The sequence below is a fragment of the Pristiophorus japonicus genome, chromosome 4 (genome assembly GCF_044704955.1).
Source record: "Pristiophorus japonicus isolate sPriJap1 chromosome 4, sPriJap1.hap1, whole genome shotgun sequence".
Taxonomy (NCBI): Eukaryota; Metazoa; Chordata; class Chondrichthyes; family Pristiophoridae; genus Pristiophorus; species Pristiophorus japonicus.
The window spans coordinates 156,839,354-156,859,829 of NC_091980.1; the positions used below are offsets into that span (position 1 = coordinate 156,839,354).

General features: G+C 50.1%; 1 protein-coding gene across 1 annotated transcript in view; it reads left to right on the forward strand.

The window, feature by feature from the left end:
• LOC139263126 (BRD4-interacting chromatin-remodeling complex-associated protein-like) overlaps positions 1 to 20,476 on the forward strand; it is an 89,471-nt gene that overhangs the window by 55,050 nt on the left and 13,945 nt on the right. Inside the window, exons 8-10 of the mRNA XM_070878713.1 lie at positions 830 to 978; positions 6,941 to 7,035; positions 8,702 to 8,804. Coding sequence (XP_070734814.1) covers positions 830 to 978; positions 6,941 to 7,035; positions 8,702 to 8,804 — 347 coding nt within the window. The remainder of the gene's footprint in view (positions 1 to 829; positions 979 to 6,940; positions 7,036 to 8,701; positions 8,805 to 20,476) is intronic.

Here is a 20,476-nt window from a genome sequence, read left to right on the forward strand (position 1 = left end):
AATCTTATACGTTTCGATAAGATCACCTCTCATTCTTCTGAATTCCAATGAGTAGAGGCCCAACCTACTCAACCTTTCCTCATAAGTCAACCCCCTCATCTCCGGAATCAACCGAGTGAACCTTCTCTGAACTGCCTCCAAAGCAAGTATATCCTTTCGTAAATATGGAAACCAAAACTGCACGCAGTATTCCAGGTGTCGCCTCACCAATACCCTGTACAACTGTAGCAAGATTTCCCTGTTTTTAAACTCCATCCCCTTTGCAATAAAGGCCAAGCTTTCAAAGAAGCACATCAGAAACAGGTTATCAGCGTTCTAACCTGGTTGGAGAAATCATACAATGGGTGCACTTGAGTAGGGAAAGAATTCAGTTAATTGGAAGATTTGGCACTTATGGTCCCATCTATCAGGTCAGAATCGTTATGCCGATTCCATTCCTACTTGATTTGAAGACATTGGGATTCAATTGGTGCCTGTCTGCTTTACGAAGGAGCAATCCATCCTGCCGCCACGTTCAATTCATGTGAACTGAAGTGCTGGGTATTGACTCCTCATCCACAAATAGGTAAGCTATTGCTCTATTAACTTCTTGAAAAGTAAACAAAAGAACTTGCATCTACATAGCGCCATTCACAACCTCAGGTCGGCCCAAAGCGCTTTACAGCCAATTAAGTACTTTTGGAGTGGAGTCACTGTGGTAATGTGGGAAACACGGCAGCAAAATTGTGCACAGCAAGTTCCCACAAACAGCAATGTGATAATAATAACTAGATAATCTGTTTATAGGTATTGGTAGTAACTGTTGTTTTTTTAATTGTGGCACAAACAGGTTACTTGAAAGGTTCTGCAAGGACCAGAGCTCTGTTATGCAACCCGATTGCAACACTCCTTTTAATTCCTTTGAGGACACTGTTTTCAGACTGTTGCCCTATCATGTATGCAAGGGGACACTGCCATCTAACGTGGATTTTAACAAAGGTACTTTTACAACTGTCTCTTGCAGTCGGGGGATGAACAATCTATAACCTTTGGCCCAGTGAACTGTTGGCCAATGTAGTTAGGTGGTTGTTGGCCTTTATTATCTGATTCATGATGGGAACTTTAGTGAAGTGTATTCACTGCTAATATTGAACACAATCAGAGTGTGAATCATGGGCAGCTCCTCGGAATCGAGGAAGACTTGCTTCCACTCTAAAAATGAGTCCTTAGGTGGCTGAACAGTCCAATACCAAAGCCACAGTCTCTGTCACAGGTGGGACAGATAGTCGTTGAGGGAAGGGGTGGGTGGGGAGTCTGGTTTGCCGCACGCTCCTTCCGCTGCCTGCGCTTGATTTCTGCATGCTCTCGGTGATGAGACTCGAGGTGCTCAGCGCCCTCCCGGATACACTTCCTCCACTTAGGGCGGTCTTTGGCCAGGGACTCCCAGGTGTCAGTGGGGATGTTGCACTTTATCAGGGAGGCTTTGAGGCTGTCCCTATAACGTTTCCGCTGCCTACCTTTGGCTCGTTTGCCGTGAAGGAGTAGCGAGTAGATGATGATGAGTGTGAACTCAGTATCTGGATTACTAAACTCAAAATAATGCATTTAAAAAAAAAATGGTGAATTGCTGCTTAACTTAAAAAATGTTTTAGTTGCTGTAATCCATTCATATCGATCTAATCATGTCAGAGAATCAGCTGCAATGGCTTCTCTTCCCATTACTGCAGTCAATCTCTGGGTCAATTTCCACATGTATGATGCCAAGGGTCAATTTCCACATGTATGATGATGACACCCTACAACCACACTGCCACTTTTCTCGACCCCTCCACTGTCTTTAAATTGCCAGACCGCTTGTCTGACATCCAGTATTGGATGAGCAGAAACTTCCTCCATTTAAATATTTAAAAGACATTGTCTTCAGTCCCCGCCACAAACCCCATTCCCTAACTACCGACTCCATCCCTCGCCCTGACTTCTGTCTGAGGCTGAACCACACTGTTCGCAACCTTGGTATCATATTTGACCCTGAAATGAGCTTACGGCCACATATCCGCATAACTAAAACCGCCTGTTTCCATCTCCGTAACATCGCCCGACTCCACCCCTGTCTCAACTCATCTGCTGCTGATACCTTCATCCGTGTCTTTGACTTGACTATTCCAACGCAAGCCTGACTGGCCTCCCACATTCTACCCTACGTAAACTTGAGGATATTCCAAAACCAGGCTGACCGTGTCCTAACTCACATCAAGTCCCGATCACCCATCACCCCTGTGCTTGCTGACCTATATTGGCTCCCGGTTAAGCAGCGCCTCAATTTTAAAAATTCTCATCCTTATTTGCAAACCCCTCCATGGCCTCGCCCCCCTCCGTATCTCTGTAATCTCCTCCAGCCCCACAACCCCCCGAAATATCTGCGCTTCTCTAATTCTGGCCTCTAGAGCATCTCTGATCATAATCGCTCCACCATTGGAGGCCAAGGCCCTAAGCTATGGAATTTCCTCTCTAAGCCTCTCCGCCTATTTTTCCTCCTTTAAGACGCTTCTTAAAAGCAAACTCTTTGATCAAGTCTGCCCTAATATCTCCTTATGTGGCTCGGTGTCAAATTTTGTTTTATAACACTACTGTAAAACGCCTTGGGACGTTTTACTACCTTAAAAGTGCTTTATAAATTCAAGTTGTTGTTGAAACCTTGTAATAAGGTGCATTAGCCATTTGTTGATATTTGCATTGTTGATGCAAGGTTGGTTAATGCAGGACCCAAAATACGAGCCCCGTTATAGCATGCTCTAATGCAATTTACATCGCTTGTGTCTCTTCAATAACAGAGCAACTCTAGGCACATCCTCTAAAGTAGTGAAGCTCTGCATGTTGAAGAGCTTTTTCTGGCGTTTCTCCATTACATTCTGCAGGGAGTCATCCATCCACTTTATGCAAGAATTGCATTTGAAACACTCTGGTGGTGAAGTTGGTCTTGGCCAAAAGCGCGAAACGTGCAATTGCGAATCGGTACTTCACACCGTGCCTGACTTTCCTTTCCATTGGAAAACCACCCGTTTACAGCTGTTGCCCAACACCAGTATCACCCCACCCCCCACCCCAATATGCTGTGACACTCAGGGCTTTTGTGTCAAATGCATTCTGCTCTCAATTGTGATCATCTAATTGCAACATGGTTTTGGGAGGAGTGGGTGTTGTGAGGTGAGGGGGGGGTGACTCGGGGAGTGGGGGGGTGGTGACTCGGGGAGTTGGGGGGGAACTCGGGGAGTTGGGGGGGGGGTGACTTGGGGAGTTGGGGGCAGGGACTCGGGGAGTTGGGGGGAGGGACTCGGGGAGTTGGGGGGAGGGACTCGGGGAGTTGGGGGGAGGGACTCGGGGAGTTGGGGGGGGACTCGGGGAGTTGGAGGGGGACTCGGGGAGTTGGGGGGGGGACTTGGGGAGTTGGGGGGGAGTTGTGGGGGACTCGGGGAGTTGGGGGGGACTCAGGGAGTTGGGGGGGGGGGAGTTGCGGTGAAGGAGTTGGGGGGGTACTCGGGGAATTGGGGGAGGGACTCGGGGAGTTGGGGGGAGGGACTTGGGGAGGGGGGGAGTTGGCGGGAGGGACTCGGGGAGTTGGGGTGGGGACTCGGGGAGTTGGGGGGAGGGACTCGGGGAGTTGGGGGAGGGACTCGGGGAGTTGGGGGGAGGGACTCGGGGAGTTGGGGGGGGAGGGACTCGGGGAGTTGGGTGGAGTTGGGGGGAGGGACTCGGGGAGTTGGGGTGGAGTTGCGGGGGGAGGGACTCGGGGAGTTGGGGGGGAGTTAGGGGGGAGTTGGGGGAGGGACTCGGGGAGTTGGAGGGGGACTCGGGGAGTTGGGGGGGCGTTAGGGGGAGGGACTCGGGGAGTTGGATGGGGAGTTAGGGGGGAGGGACTCGGGGAGTTGGGGGGGGAGTTAGGGGGGAGGGACTCGGGGAGTTGGGGGGGGGAGTTAGGGGGAAGGGACTCGGGGAGTTGCGGGGGGAGGGACTCGGGGAGTTGGGGGGGGAGTTGGGGGAAGGGACTCGGGGTTTTGGGGGGGGACTCGGGGAGTTGGGAGGGGAGTTAAGGGGAGGGACTCGGGGAGTTGGGGGGGAGTTAGGGGGAGGGACTCGGGGAGTTGGGGGGGGAGTTGGGGGAGGGATTCGGGGAGATGGGGGGGGCTCGGGGAGTTGGGGGGGGAGTTAGCGGGGAGGGACTCGGGGAGTTGGGGGGGGAGTTAGGGGGGAGGGACTCGGGGAGTTGGGGGGGGACTCGGAGAGTTGGGGGGGAGGGACTCGGGGAGTTGGGGGAGGACTCGGGGAGTTGGGGGGGGGAGGGACTCGGGGAGTTGAGGGGGGAGTTAGGGGAGTTGGGGGGGAGTTGGAGGGAAGGACTCGGGGAGTTGGGGAGGGGGAGTTGAGGGGAGGAGTTGGGGGGGGGGGAGACTCGGGGAGTTGGGTGGGGGTGACCCGGGGGGCGGGTTGCCCGCGGTGAGTCGGGAGGTGGGGGGGTAACCTGGGGTGAGTTGGGAGGTGGGGGGCGGGGGTGGGGGGGGGGTTACCCGGTGGGGTGGGGCGGGTTGCCCGGGGTGAGTCGGGAGGAGGCGGTGGGGGGTGGGTGACCCGGGTGTGTGGGGCGGGTTGCCCGGGGTGAGTCGGAAGGTGAGGGTGGGGGGGAATGTGTGACTCGGGCAGTTGGGACGTGACTCCGTGTTTGCAGGAGGATAGACACCGCTGGCCCATCATTACCTGCCCTCATTAAACATCCAGTCATCAAGGCAGTATTGCTCGATGGTGACTGTGGCCTTCTGCACAAATCATCAAGTTATCTCCCATCTTTCAAGCTGAGTTAACGAATCAAACAGAGCTCACCAATTCAATTTCCTAAACATAAGCTAATTTCAGTAATCAATTGATAGCCAACAAAGCTCTTTTGACTATTATTAGAATTCTGATGCAACAATGGGCTAACCTGAAGCAAAATTCCCAGTTTGCTGCATTCATACAGCAACAGTAATTTTTAAAATCATCTTCCAACAAGTTGTGATTAATAAATTTGGCCTCATCTTCCAGATGAGTGTTACTGTATTCTGTTGTCGGTTGCCTGCAAAGGTGAGCTCTAACTCCCGTAACACAGGAATCGCTGGATGATAAAAGACCCAGGTCCATCTCGTTCACCTTCCACCATCCTGGTGATCACATGACACAAAGATAATGCAGTTGTTGACCAATCATTGTCATCGGTCGACAACAGACCCAGACACGAGGTGAGGAGATTTCTAGTGGTGGTGAGCTTTGGGAAACACAGGTCCCACAGTCACCTGTCCTCCCAAACAATCTACACTCACCACATGTCATGACTCAAATTACTCAGTTACTAGATCCCAAAATGTTATTTTCTGAAAGAAACCTATTTCAGTTATAATACTTTACCATAAGCTGTAAAGAGAACAACAGTAAATTAGAGTTTATGCTGAATATCATTTTAATTTAGAATAATTTTCAATTGGCTGACACTGACACTCCATAGGCTAATAGAACGCAGGTTTGCATCAAGATTCTCCACGTGGAGAGTTGTATATCGTAGCTGTGCTGTTGGAAGAGGTACCAAGAGGTCAGATGCTTCCACACAAAGCAGGAACTGCCAGAAGGCATGATACCACAAGCCAAGATGGCCGCCTGCTGTAGACTGGCAGGACAGACCAGTGCAGAGTTGGTCTTCCATTCATGCTGTTGACATGGTAAAAGGCAGGAGGCAAATTAAACTGCTAAAATATAGTAACGAAGACTCTGGAGGATTGCATAGAATTTTACAGCCTAAAAACAGTTCATTCAGCCCAACTGATCTGTACCAGTGTTTATGCTCCACACGAGCCTCCTCCCACCCTATTTACTTTATCGCCGCCTCTCTCACCCCATCAGCATATCCTTCTATCTCTTTCTCCCTCATGTGTTTATCCAACTGTCCCTTAAATGCAACCACTCCCTGTGGTAGCGAGTTCCAAATTTTCATCATTCTCTGGGTAAAGATGTTTTTCCTGACTTCCTTATGGGATTTATTAGTGACTGTCTTGTCTTTATAGTCTCTAGTTTTGGACACCACCACAGGTATTTTAAGAACTGGAATACTTGCCTTTATTAGTCGAGGCATGAACTGTATAAAACACTGGTTAGGCCACAGCTGGAGTACTGTGTGCAGTTCTGGTCACCACATTACAGGAAAGATGTGATTGCACTGGAGAGGGTGCAGAGGAGATTTACAAGAATGTTGCCTGGACTGGAGAATTTTGGCTATGAGGAAAGATTGGAGATGCTGGGTCTGTTTTCTTTGGAACAGAGGAGGCTGAGGGCAACCTGACTGAGGTGTATAAAATTACAAGAGGCCTGGATAGAGTGGATAGGAAGGACCTGTTTCCCTTGGAGAGGGGTTAAGAACCAGGGGGCATAGATTTAAAGTAATTGGGGGGAGGTATAGAGGGGATTTGAGGGGAAATTTCTTCACCCAGAGGGTGGTGGGGGTCTGGAACTCACTGCCTGAAAGGGTGGTAGATGCAGAAACCCTCACCACATTTAAAAAGTACTTGGATGTGCACTTGAAGTGCCGTAACCTACAGGGCTACAGACCTAGAGCTGGAAAGTGGGATTAGGCTGGATAGTTCTTTGTCGGCCGGCGCGGACACGATGGGCCGAAATGGCCACCTTCCGCGCAGTAAATTTCTATGATTCTATGAACTGCTTTGACATTACTCATGACAGAAGTATGCTCTTTTGAGATTAAAAAAAAACAGATGCCAGGAATCTGCAAGGTTTTGTGTGGATAAAATGCAGTTTGTATTGCTATGCAACGGAATACAGTGAATTGACTTTCATTGTTGTGAATACAATCTCACAAGCTGTAGGCTTTAGTGCTGTTGTTATCTTTGTAGTTTTCTCACAGTACGTCTGATTATTTCTCTCCCAGTGGATGAAGAGTTTGAGGTGGTATCAACACAACTCCTCAAACGGACGCAGGCCATGCTGAACAAATATCGACTGTTGCTCTTTGAAGAATCCAGGGTAAGGTGTTTATGTTACTTTAAATGAAATGCTCTACTCAAAAGAGATAGTGACCACCGGGGTCCTGAATCGTGTTGGGATAATGACACTACAGATGTTGGATGATGGCCCAGTACTTCGACCCAGCAACCCTTCTTCACATGTTGGCCAAGACAGTGAGTGTTGCTAAGTGATTCAAGCACAGGGGGAGAGGGGAGCGAGAGAGAGGCAAGAAAATAACACTGACTTGTGAGACCCTGTCCTCATTCGTTAGCAACACTCTCCGGCAGAGGTCAATGGATATTGAACAGAAGTAAGCACCTTCGGCTGGATTTTCGGCTTTGGTGGTTTGGGGTGATAATGGCGGTGGGGCAGGAAAGTTAGTGCCCAGGAATAGTTTGCGCCTCAGTAGGTAAGTTTGGGCAGCTAGGTCCTGAGTGTGGGGTGTAGTGCCAAGAGAGGCGTTGTACACCTCTCGTGGGGCATCAGGATGGGAAACTCGCGCTAAAGAGCCGGGCCAGGAACGCACTGAGAGACACCTGGAGGAGTGGGGGAACCTAAAAAAAAACCCACAAAAACATTGCCCGCGCCACACAACACAAATCGCAAAAAAATACAATGAAAACAAGCACAGTTACCTTCGGAGTCCATTACTCATCTCTTCTTCCAGGCGGCACTACTCCACACTGCCGCGAAACTGGACCCAAAGATCCCTGCGGGGTGCTGGAGGATGACCGCCCGCCCAGAAGACTTTACCGCCGCTCCGGAGCGAGAAACGGAGCGCAGAAGAGCTGAAAATCTAGCCCAGATATCTCTTTTTTTTCTCTCCCTCTCCCTAGCCCAGGACCACGGAGTCCAGTTATAGCTCCTTGCCTCCTGAGATTCACCAGAATGACATCAGGGCTTAAAGGGTTGAGTTATGAGGTTGCAGGTTGCATAAACCTCGTATTCCATTGAGTTTAGATGATTGAGGGGTGATCTGATGGAGGTGTTTAAAATGATTAAAGGATAGAGTAGCTAGAGAAAAACGATTTCCTCTGCTGTGGGAGCCCAGAACAAGAGGGCATCATCTTAAAACTAGAGCCAGGCTGTTCAAGGGTGATGTCAGGAAGCCCTTCTTCATGCAAAGGGTGGTGGGAATCTGAATTCTCTCCCCTAAAAGGCTGTGAATGCTGGGGGTCAATTGGAGCTTTCAAGACTGAGATTGATCGATTTTTGTTGGAGAAGGGTATCGAGGGATTTGGAGTACATGCGAGTTAATGGGGTTGAGGTGCAGATCAGCCATCATCATCATAGACAGTCCCTCGGAATCGAGGAAGACTTGCTTCCACTCTTAGAATGAGTCCTTAGGTGGCTGAACAGTCCAATACGAGAACCACAGTCCCTGTCACAGGTGGGACAGATAGTCGTTGAGGGTAAGGGAGGGTGGGTCAGATTTGCCGCACGCTCCTTCTGCTGCCTGCACTTGATTTCTGCATGCTCTCGGCGACGAGACTCGAGGTGCTCAGCGCCCTCCCAGATGCACTTCCTCCACTTAGGGCAGTCTTTGGAAAGGGACTCCCAGGTGCCTGTGGGGATGTTGCACTTTTTCAGACCGGAACAGGCTCGAGTGGCTGAATGGCCTACCTCCTGTTCCTATGTTTCTCAGTCCTGGTGTTCACTGCTTTGTTTTCTGTGCGTTATTCAGAGGACGAAACCCTCCGCTGAGATGGTGATGATCGACCGGATGTTCATTCAAGAAGAAAAGGTGGCTTTCTTAGAAGCGAAGCAACTGGCCAGGGACAGTCCTGGTGAGATGGCTCTTCAAATATACAAATGGTAGCAAACTTGGAATGGGGTGTTGAGCGGGGGGCTGAGGGGGAAGTTGGACGTTCATGTCCCATTTAAAGCTGGCAAGAGCCTGCCAGCGGGTCAGGGTAAATAGTCATTTGCAATCGCAGCTCTTTACATTTCTGCAGCATCTCGGGGCCAGTTGTGTTGGGTGGTGGCAAACCCAACTGTAATGTATTTGCTTCATGGGTTCTTTGCTTAAGAATTCACAGCAACACATTGCTATTAAGAACTAGTTGGTTTATTAGCAAAAGGTTTAACAATCACACCACACATTAACCAGTTCATCCACCAGGCTCACAACCACCTGCCTCATCGTGGATCCCCCGAACCCAACTGGCTGGGGTTTTATTGAGTCTTGTGAACATCACATGACTGGCTAAGCCACTCCCAACTCAACAGCTCTACAACTATTTTAATATGACTTTGAATCAAGTGCCCCCTTTTGTTAAGGACACTAGATGTAGCAAATGAACTGGGAACAAATTATCTAACAATTTAAATTCCCCAGCTCAACACTCTACAAATCTGTGAGCGTGATTCAATCAAGCAGAGTCAGCATGATTTCATGAAAGGGAAATCATGTTTGACAAATTTGCTGGAGTTCTTTGAGGATGTACCAAGTAGGGTGGATAAGGGGGAACCAGTGGATGTGGTGTATTTGGATTTCCAGAAGGCATTCGATAAGGTGCCACATAAGAGGTTACTGCGCAAGATAAAAGCTCACAGGGTTGGGGGTAATATATTAGCATGGATAGAGGATTGGCTAACTAACAGAAAACAGAGAGTCGGAATAAATGGGTCATTTTCCGGTTGGCAAACAGTGACTAGTGGGGTGCCGCAGGGATCGGTGCTGGGTCCTCAACTATTTACAATCTATATTAATGACTTGGATGAAGGGACCGAATGTAACTTAGCCAAGTTTGCTGATGATACAAAGATGGGTGGGAAAGCAAATTGTGAGGAGGACACAAAAAATCCCAAAGGGATATAGACAGGTTAAGTGAGTGGGAAAAAAATTGGCAGATGGAGCATAATGTGGGAAAATGTGAGGTTATCCACTTTGGCAGAAATAATAGAAAAGCAAATTATAATTTAAATGGAAAAAAATTGCAAAGTGCTGCAGTACAGAGAGACCTGGAGGTCCTTGTGCATGAAATACAAAAAGTTAGTATGCAGGTCCAGCAAGTAATCAGGAAGGCAAATGGAATGTTGGCCTTTATTGCAAGAGGGCTAGAGTATAAAAGCAGAGAAGCCCTGCTACATCTATACAGGGTATTGGTGAGACCACACCTGGAGTACTGCGTGCAATTTTGGTCTCCGAATTTAAGGAGGGATATACTTGCATTGAAGGCTATTCAGAGAAGGTTCACTAGGTTGATTCCGGAGATGAGGGGGTTGACTTATGAGGATAGGTTGAGTAGGTTGGGCCTTTACACATTGGAGTTCAGAAAAATGAGAGGTGATCTTATTGAAACATATAAGATTCTGAGGGGGCTCGACAAGGTGGATGCAGAGAGGATGTTTCCATTTATAGGGGAAACTAAAACTAAGAGACATAGTCTTAGAATAAGGGGCCGCAATTTTAAAACTGAGATGAGGAGAAATTTCTTCTCTCAGAGGGTTGCAAATCTGTGGAATTCTCTGCCCCGGAGAGCTGTGGAGGCTGTGTCATTGAATATATTTAAGGCGGAGACAGTCAGATTTTTGAGCGATAAGGAGTTATGGGGAGCGCGCAGGGAAGTGGAGCTGAGTCCATGATCAGGTCAGCCATGATCTTATTGAATGGCTGGGCAGGCTCGAGGGGCCAAATGATGTGTGTACTCCTGCTCCTATTTCTTATGTTCTTATGTGAGCATACTCGCATATATTACAGCAACCAAATTCTGTGGTGAGAGAATGCAGATTTGGTGAGCAGTGTGTCTGGTGTCTAACACACTACTCAAGTGATCTACAGCTATTTATATCTGAGCAAAAGGGTTGCAGTTATTTTTAGGTTTTAAAAACATGAAGAAAGGAATTGCTTTTATAGAACATCTTTCACCACCTCAGGACGTCCCAAAGCGCTTTATAACCAATCGAGTACTGCTGTAGTGTACTCACTGTTGTAATGTGGAAAACGCGGCAGCCAATTTGCACACAGCAAGATCCCACAAACAGCAATGAGATAAATGACCAGATAATCTGATTTAGTGATGTTGATTGAGGATAAATATTGGCCAGGATACTGGGAAGAACTCCCCTGCTCTTCTTCGAAAATAGTGCCATGGAATCTTTTACGTCTATAATGTAAGGGGAGCTTGGGGTGTGGGTTCGAATCCACACTCCCCTGGGGTTCTGTACGTGCGATTTATGAGGATGGGTGAGTAATGAGGCACCAGACACAGTGGGTAAGAGTGCAAAATGGCTAATGTTGTTTATTTAGAATAGTAAACACAAGGATAGAGGGCATAGGAAGAGGTCGTAAATAGCAGTAATGGCACAATCTCACTCAACAACACGAAAAATTCTTGCAACAGGGAAGGGGAAGATAAGAAGTTGAAACATTCCACCCACATACAACCCCACCTCCCACTTCCACCCTTCTTACCAATTCCGATCCTAAATTGAGTCTGTGAGGGGGTTTGGGCTAAACTCACAATCCTATCAACTCTGGGGTTCTGGAGGCACTTATTTCAGCTCGGGGTCCCTCTGGGGTGGGTTTTATGTTGTTGGCCGGTTCGGTTTTCCTCCTCGATGTTGCGTCGGTTTCTTCTATTTGCCTCTCGGTTGGCTCCTAAGCAAAAAGCTGCTGGAGTTAAGCACACCTTCCCCAGAGCGAGGGCCCTGTGAAGAGCCTACTCAACTCCCCCTTAACTCAACTCAACCACAACAAAAACTGACTCCCACCTTCTTAATTCAACTCAACAACTCAATGCAAAAGCTGACTTCAATCTCCAGAAAACCTCCTTGTGTGTTTTTGCAGCTTTTCTTATAGTCCGTTCATCTTCGCGCCAAAACTGCTTGGGTCTTCCTTGAATAAAATGGGGTGTGAATGGCAGTTCGATGTGTATCGATCTGTCTGGAATGGGAGATTAGCCACACCTCCTGTATCCTGTCGCTCGCTGATGAGATGAGTTGTTCACTATCTCGACAGAGGTGCCACTCTGTCTGGGCTGGCCAAAATGATTGCATCAGACCTGTGAGCCTTTGTTTAATTATTCAAATTGATACCCTTTGTGTTGCCTTGTGTATTACTGGGGAGATTTTGCCTGGGACATGTTGCCTCTTCTATGAGGGTTTTACATGAAAAGCTGGAGAAATGTCCTTTTAAAATATAAAGTTGCCTTGTATCCATTTTCCTGGAAGAACCGAATGTACACTCTTCCTCTTACGGTAGCTGGCTCATCCCCCGTCCGGTTCCGTGTCCCTGCAACACTGTCTGTTACTGTACAGGGTGGCCAGAGTCCCATCATCCTCCGCGGTTTACAGGCTGTTGGCTGCAGTTGGTCATTTTAAACATGGCATCTTCCCATTCTCCCTGCCACATGTTTCGGTGGTTGGTTTTGCAGAACCTTACAGTCCCCCGTTAAAACACTCTGTCTCAGGGTGTTTTCAAAATGTGAAGCAAAATCTTTTCCCTCTCACAGAGCCAATCTTCCCCAAATCTTACCTAAACCCATGATAAAACATTAAAATACACCAATGGTATTCATACATTTGGAATCAATACAATACTGAAAATGTAAAAATGCTTCTTAACCAATACCCTTCACCAAAATCATAATAGTACATAGTATCACCCATCATAGTATTACGAGGTACAGACTTTTCTTTAGAGTGCAATACATTCGGCTCGTACAATCAGTCCCGTCAAACTGCATAGATTTTGCTAGCCCTCCCTTTACGTTTGGCCTTTGACTTGGCCTCCCGCATAGCTTTCTTAATTTTTAAACGACGGCCCTTTCTCATAAGCTGGCAGCGGATCGCCAGCAAATCGGCTACGATGATCAGCTGTGTCACTACCAGGGCGTGAGAGAGGATGCGGTCCCAGGCCGGGACCTCTACGTCCAACCCCCAATCCCACCAGGGCCTTGAATTTAATTCAGCTATCTGGGCTCCCAATTTTACTGTTTTTTTTATTGTAGGGTGAAATAATGTTTCTGGGATTTTTGTGCTGCTTTGAACTGATCTGTCAGTGCTCTGGTAAAAATGGAATGTGGTATCCGAAATGTGCTACATTATTGTCCATGCTATTAATCATTGATGCCCCGGTGTTGAAACCGGTAAAAATATCATTCCAGAACCCTCTTCTGTGTCTTTTCGGTTTGACGTTGTCTTTGGGTTGTAGACGGTACAGCAAAGTCTTATTCAAATAGCCAAAATCGAGCTCGTAGAATGTCCTGAACATTTCTCGAAGGAGAGACTGGTAGAGGCGTTCTGTCTCTTTTGGGCACCACTCAGGTACGTGCACCTCGGTAAGGTTTAGGATGACGGAGACCACGGCGTAGTGGACCTCCCAGTATAGCAGCTTGTCCGTGGGAACCAATACCAAACCGTTCTCTGGTCCCTGGGTAGTGTTAGGGCATCTGTCCGTGTCAGTTGGTTCGGTCGGGGCTGTGGGCAGGGTCTGTCTGGGGTGTGCGCTTAACTCGGTGCCGTGGATGGAGCTGGGGTGGCTTACTATGCATGCGACCATCCCATCCCCTCCCCTTCATCCCGCCACTGTCAGGAGAACGCTATGGAGATGCCTGCCGGGCATATCTTCTCTGATCCCCACATGCACACACACACTCCTAACTCCGCCTCCCACCATTTATCCCAACACACACACACTCCCCCCTGGGTGCCCGTGATGGTCCGGTAGGTGCTGTTGTCCAGTCTCTCCCAATCTGCTGTCGGGTTTCCCATGTCCTTGCTCAGCTTCCTGAGCCACCACCACCTTCCCACCGGGATGTGCCCCTTACAGGTCAGGCGAACCCTCTTCCCAACCACTACCCTAACCCGGGATGCGGTCACCTCAATGTTGGGGCAGGAGACTGATGCTTCTCCATACGTGACCTGGAGTATCTAGTGGAATTGGACCCCAACCACCCTGGCCACCTTCCCCTGTGGGCATATATTACGGTCCTCTCTACCCCTGGTGTCCCTTCTCTTGTGGTGACAGTCGGTGCCTGCCCCCTCTGAGCATCCAAAAATAATGGCTTCTTCAGTCTCTCCCTGGTAGCCGATACACATTCTGATGTAGGTGCACAGGAGCAGGATTTTCCTCATCTCTGGTTCCTCTTCTGAAAGACAAAACCTCATTTGGTTCAAAAACCCTGAGCCCCCTGGCTCATCCCTCCCCCATTTTCCCCTCTGTCTACACCTCACAGTACCCCTGCACGGGTTTAAACTGTGTGTGCCTATCGGTCTGGCCGCAAACCGCAATTTTACTGTGGAAGTCAAGGGGTTTCAACTAATAAACACTTGAAACAACAAACAAACCTTACACAAAAGAGGAAGTGAGAGAGAAAAAAAGAAGTCCAGGCTCCCTATCCTATTGGCTCAAAAGTCTCATTGTTATACTCCCTATATTGCAGAGGCCATCTGAGCCCCACTACACTAGAGAAATCTTTGTATATATCTGTACACACCTACTGCTCTCCTTTTTAATCTGCTTGTCACCCTTCCCGGGTGGCTGTGCTAATCCCTGGGACGCTCCTTGGTTTTTCTTTTATGCGGGGGAATGTAGGGGGGAGACCACCTCTCCTTTGGCCTCTTGGGCCGGACCGACCTCCGCGGCCTCTCTGTCTCCCCTGCCAAGGTGTCCCCCGAGCTTCGGGTGGTGCTTACTGGGCTGGTGCAGCCCCTCACCCCCTCCAGGGATGGCTCACTGCCCTCGGGAGCAATGGAAATTCCCCCGGCAGGCTCCTCACTGCCGGGGACTCCCGTATCCTCTGGGGGCTTTGGGTTGTACAAGGGTTCCACCCGAAACCACTCGCAGCTGATACTCTCACAGCGTTTCCTCAGTTCTTCTAGGGACCACTCACTACTGGGACCCGCCGCCACCCTCTCTCCTGCAGGCCCTGGGCTGTCTGCACTAGAAGCTAGGCTATCCCCGACAGGCTCCTCACTGTCAGTGGCCCCTTCCTCCGGTACAACCCCTTCCCTGTCAGGAGACTCTCGTTCTTCCAGGGACCACTCACTGCTGGGACCCGCCGCCACCCTCTCTCCTGCAGGCCCTGGGCTATCCGTACCGAAGGCTAGGCTAGCCCCGACAGGCTCCTCACTGTCGGCGGCCCCTGTCTCCGGTACAACCCCTTCCCCGTCAGGAGACCTTGGCTTGCAGTGACTGGCTGTCTGCCCTGCGCGGCCCTTTTCCCCTAGTACCTCTCAGGAAAGTAAAACAGGCTGCTGGGGACGGTGGTACCCTTGGCTGCGGAGTCTGAGCGGATCTCCGAACGGGTGGAGGTGAGTCCTCGTTCCATATGTAAGGTGGGAATCCCCCTTCCTGTGGGTCCCAAATCTGTGGGTAGTTTGTACCTGTGAAGCAACTCACTGCTCCTTGTGGTGGGATCGGTGAGGCTGCAGTGGTGGGCTGGGGGCCTGGGGTTCCCGTCGGGATTATCCCTCCGGGCTGCCATTTCCCATGAGGTTTTGCCTTGTTGGGGTTAAACAGTTTACATTGGTTAATGTGAAACCATTTAACCCGGCGGGGCATCTTGACCGCGTATATTATGGGGCTTGCCTTGTTGACAATGCTGTAAGGCCCCATGTATAGTGGCTCAAAGACTCTCACTCTGGCAAAGTTGCGGACCATGACCTGGTTCCCCACCTGCCACTCGTGGTGTTTGCTCGGTTCCAGCAGCAATCGGTTGGTCTGATGCTGCTTCCCCATGTTAGTGGCCGCCTGCCAGTGAATCTGCTTGAGGTGCTCCAACAGACTCTTGGTAAAACGGTCTCTATTCACCTCGATTACCTGAGCTTCCGTCAGGACCGAGGCAAGTACATGGGTGGGGGTTCGCATGGCTCTTCCAGTCTTGAGCTCGTATGGGGAATACCCCGTGCTTTTCGACTGGCTGGCCCGGATCCCCATCAAAACCAGGGGCAACCTCTCCACCCACCTCTGTGGGGAATCCCCAGTCTCCTTCCTGAGTTTTTCTTTCAAGGTCCTATTCATACGCTCCACTAGCCCCGAGGACTGGGGGTTGTAGGCGACGTGCCACTTCCCCTCAATCCCCAGCACCTTAAGGGTTGCCTGCATGACCTGTCCCGTGAAGTGGCTCCCCCGGTTGGACTCCACGTACTGTGGAAGTCCCCACCTGGAGAACACCTCCCTAACCAATATCCTGGCAGTCCCTGCTGCTGTGGCTGTTCGGCAAGGGAAGGCTTCAACCCACTGTGTGAAAGTGTCCATCAAAACCAGGCAGTACCGGTACCCTCCCTTACCCACAGGTAGGGGCCCTATGTAATCGATTTGTATCAATTGCCATGGTCCCTCTACCCTCCTTGCATGTCCTAGAGACACCTTTCTTTTCTGGGGATCTGGATTATTGGTTGCACAGACTAGACAGTTCGCGCAAAAATCACGAGTGTCTTCCCGGAGCTGGGGCCACCACCCGAACTGTTCCACCTGTTGCCAGGTGACCTCCGGTCCGGGGTGTCCAGCTCCAGGGCATGCGTGGGCTAGCTGAAGGAACTCCCTCTGGTGCTGCTGGGGCACTATCCACTGCTCTCCTTTAAACAACATCTTCTCCCTAACATGGATGCATAAGAACATAAGAACATAAGAATTAGGAACAGGAGTAGGCCATCTAGCCCCTCGAGCCTGCTCCGCCATTCAACAAGATCATGGCTGATCTGGCCGTATACTCAGCTCCACTTACCCGCCCGCTCCCCATAACCCTTAATTCCCTTATTGGTTAAAAATATATCTATCTGTGACTTGAATACATTCAATGAGCTAGCCTCAACTGCTTTCTTGGGCAGAGAATTCCACAGATTCACAACCCTCTGGGAGAAGAAATTCCTTCTCAACTCGGTTTTAAATTGGCTCCCCCGTATTTTGAGGCTGTGCCCCCTAGTTCTAGTCTCCCCGACCAGTGGAAACAACCTCTCTGCCTCTATCTATCCCTTTCATTATTTTAAATGTTTCTATAAGATCACCCCTCATCCTTCTGAACTCCAACGAGTAAAGACCCAGTCTACTCAATCTATCATCATAAGGTAACCCCCTCATCTCTGGAATCAGCCTAGTGAATCGTCTCTGCACCCCCTCCAAAGCTAGTATATCCTTCCTTAAGTAAGGTGACCAAAACTGCACGCAGTACTCCAGGTGCGGCCTCACCAATACCCTATACAGTTGCAGCCTCTCTGTGTCCTCTACACAACCTGCTTTCCCACTAATCTTTGTGTCATCTACAAATTTTGTTACACTACACTCTGTCCCCTCTTCCAGGTCATCTATGTATATTGTAAACAGTTGTGGTCCCAGCACCGATCCCTGTGGCACACCACTAACCACCGATTTCCAATTCAAAAAGGACCCATTTATCCCGACTCTCTGCTTTCTGTTAGCCAGCCAATTCTCGATCCATGTTAATATATTTCCTCTGACCCCGTGTACTTTTATCTTCTGCAGTAACCTTTTGTGTGGCACCTTATCGAATGCCTTTTGGAAATCTAAATACACCACATCCATCGGTACACCTCTATCCACCATGCTCGTTATATCCTCAAAGAATTCTAGTAAATTAGTTACACATGATTTCCCCTTCATGAATCCATGTTGCGTCTGCTTGATTGCACTATTCCTATCTAGATGTCCCGCTATTTCTTCCTTAATGATAGCTTCAAGCATTTTCCCCACTACAGATGTTAAACTAACCGGCCTATAGTTACCTGCTTTTTGTCTGCCCCCTTTTTTAAACAGAGGCGTTACATTAGCTGCTTTCCAATCTGCTGGTACCTCCCCAGAGTCCAGAGAATTTTGGTCGATTATAACGAATGCATTGGCTATAACTTCCGCCATCTCTTTTAATACCCTGGGATGCATTTCATCGGGACCAGGGGACTTGTCTACCTTGAGTCCCATTAGCCTGTCCAGCACTACCTCCCTAGTGATAGTGATTGTCTCAAGGTCCTCCCTTCCCACATTCCTGTGACCAGCAATTTCTGGCATGGTTTCTGTGTCTTCCACTGTGAAGACCGAAGCAAAATAATTGTGCCTCCGTACGGTCCTTCGACCTTTTCTCCCGCAGTCAGCTTGTCCATGACGGACTTGAGGACGGGATCTCACGCCTGTACCTGCTGGAGGTCCCAGGCTAAAGCCACCCCTGCGCTGCCTTGTGTCCCCTGTCCGCCCCAGATAGCTGCTATGGGGCCTGCCTCGAGCGGGTTCCACTTGGTTCCCGTTCGGGCTCCCTCTTTGCCCAGCTGATCTGCCTTTTGGTTCCCTGCAGCCCTGGGCTGATGTTTGTAATGGGCCTTTACTTTGTGAATGCAAATGTCTGCCCCGATCCCTACTGCCTGCATGATGTGCTGCAGTAGGGGTTTTATGGCCAGGGGCTTACCGTCTGCATATGTATACCCGCGGCGGGACCAGATAGCTTGGTACTCCGTGCAGGCATTGCAGGTGAACATACTATCTGAACAGATGGTATAGGGCCGTGGGAATTTGTCGGGGTGGGTGACTACATACATGACTGCCGACAGTTCAGCATGCTGGGCGCTCATGGTGTTTGGGAGCTTTATAGCCCTGGCAATGCCTGCTTGGGGATCATAAATCCCGCACCCTGTGAGCCTTTCTCCCGCCACCACCATGCTGGACCCGTCAACATAGATCTCCCGGCCGTGGGGATGGATCCCCGCCCGGAGCCCTATGTCCACGTCCCAGACCCCCTCAACGGAGCAACAGTGGCTTTTCCGGGGTACAGCATGTTGGCTGCCAGTCAGGGCTCACACATCCCTTTTACTCTCAAATCCATCTGTGAGAGTAGGAGGGTCCAGCGAGCAATGCGTGCGCTACTCACTGTCCCATCCTGAATTCTCCCATCCAGCAGCATCTGAGTGGGGGTGTGATGGGTGAGGAGGGTGATTGGGGACACTCCTGTAAACACCTGTGACCGTTTCACTGCCCAGTGGGTGGCCAGCAGATGCCTTTGACAGTTTGAGTAACCCCTCTCAACCTCAGTGAGGACCCTGGAGGAGTAGACCACCGGCCTCAGCTGGCCGTGCTGCTGTTGCATCAGCACAGCACTTAAGCTATCCCTGCTGGCTGCTACCTCCAGGAAAAATTCCTCGCCCTCATCTACCGCTCCCAGGGCCGGAGCTTTCTGCAGGTCTCCCTTGAGGCGGGTAAACGCTGCATCACAGTCCTCATCCCACTCCCACTCCACGCCTTTGCTCAGGAGCCGGAGTAGGGGGGCTGCAATGGCTGCGTAATCCTCAATGAAGTCCCTGCAGTAACCGGTCAAACCCAGGAACGACCTCACCCCTGTAACTGTAGTCGGTGCCAGTAACTCCTGAACTGCCCTCCTCTTAGCCTCATCAATAGCTTTCTCCCCTGCCCGCACAGTCAGCCCCAGGAATTTTACCTCTGTCTGGCCAATCTGTGCTTTCTTAGGGTTTACTTTAAAACCCTCCTCGTGCAGCAGTCCCAACAGCTCTGCCAGCAGGGGACCGTGCTCTTCCTCCGAATCGGAGAATAGCAGCTGGTCATCCACAAAATGGACTAGCTGGCTGGGTCTGCTGAACTCTTTCAGGCAGTTGGCCATACACTGATGAACAATGCTCAGACTGTGGTGGAAGCCCTGGGGAAGACAGTTCCAGGTATACTGCTGTCCTTTGAATGTAAAGGCGAATTTGTACTGGTCCTCCCGCCGCAGTGGGATGGACCAGAACCCATTCGAGATGTCCAGCACCGTAAAGACGGCTGCGGACGCGGGGATGGCTGCGACTAGGTCGCCTACGGCTGCCACTGTGGGCGCACAGGCAGGGATATTTTTATTGAGGACTCGATAGTCCACCGTGGCCCTCCAAGAATTGTCTGTTTTCCTAACCAGCCAAAGTGGAGAGTTCACATTGGTCGCAACTCTCCCTGTCTGATTAGAGATTCCAATGTGACCTCTAGGTCTGCCTCAGCCTCCCTGGGAAAATTATACTGCTTCTGGGACTTAGGCATGGGGTCCCCATCTACTCTGACCTCGACCCCATTTACCCGTCCACAGTCGTGCTTATGCCTGGCAAATGCCACCAGGTTGGCCCGCACAAAAGCCTAATAGATCATCGGGGTGCCGTCTACCAGAGCGCCGAAGTCATATCCCTCCTTCGGCTTTACAGTGCAGAGGGAACCCTTCCCCTGCTTCCCCTGGATGACTGCTGTACCTTCTCCCTCCCCGGTGTCAGCTGTGCCCCACAGACAGTGGTGCCTCAGGTTGACCAGAATTTTCTAGCCGGTGAGGAAATCTGCCCCAAGATGCCTTTACCCACTCCCTCCCATGGCAGAAGGACACACTTCCACATGGTGTGGAGAGTGTCTATGTATATCTGCAGTGGTTTGGAGAAGATGGCCAATTCACTAAATATATTCAAAAAGGAGTTAGATGAGGTCCTTACTACTAGGGGGATCAAGGGGTATGGCGAGAAAGCAGGAATGGGGTACTGAAGTTGA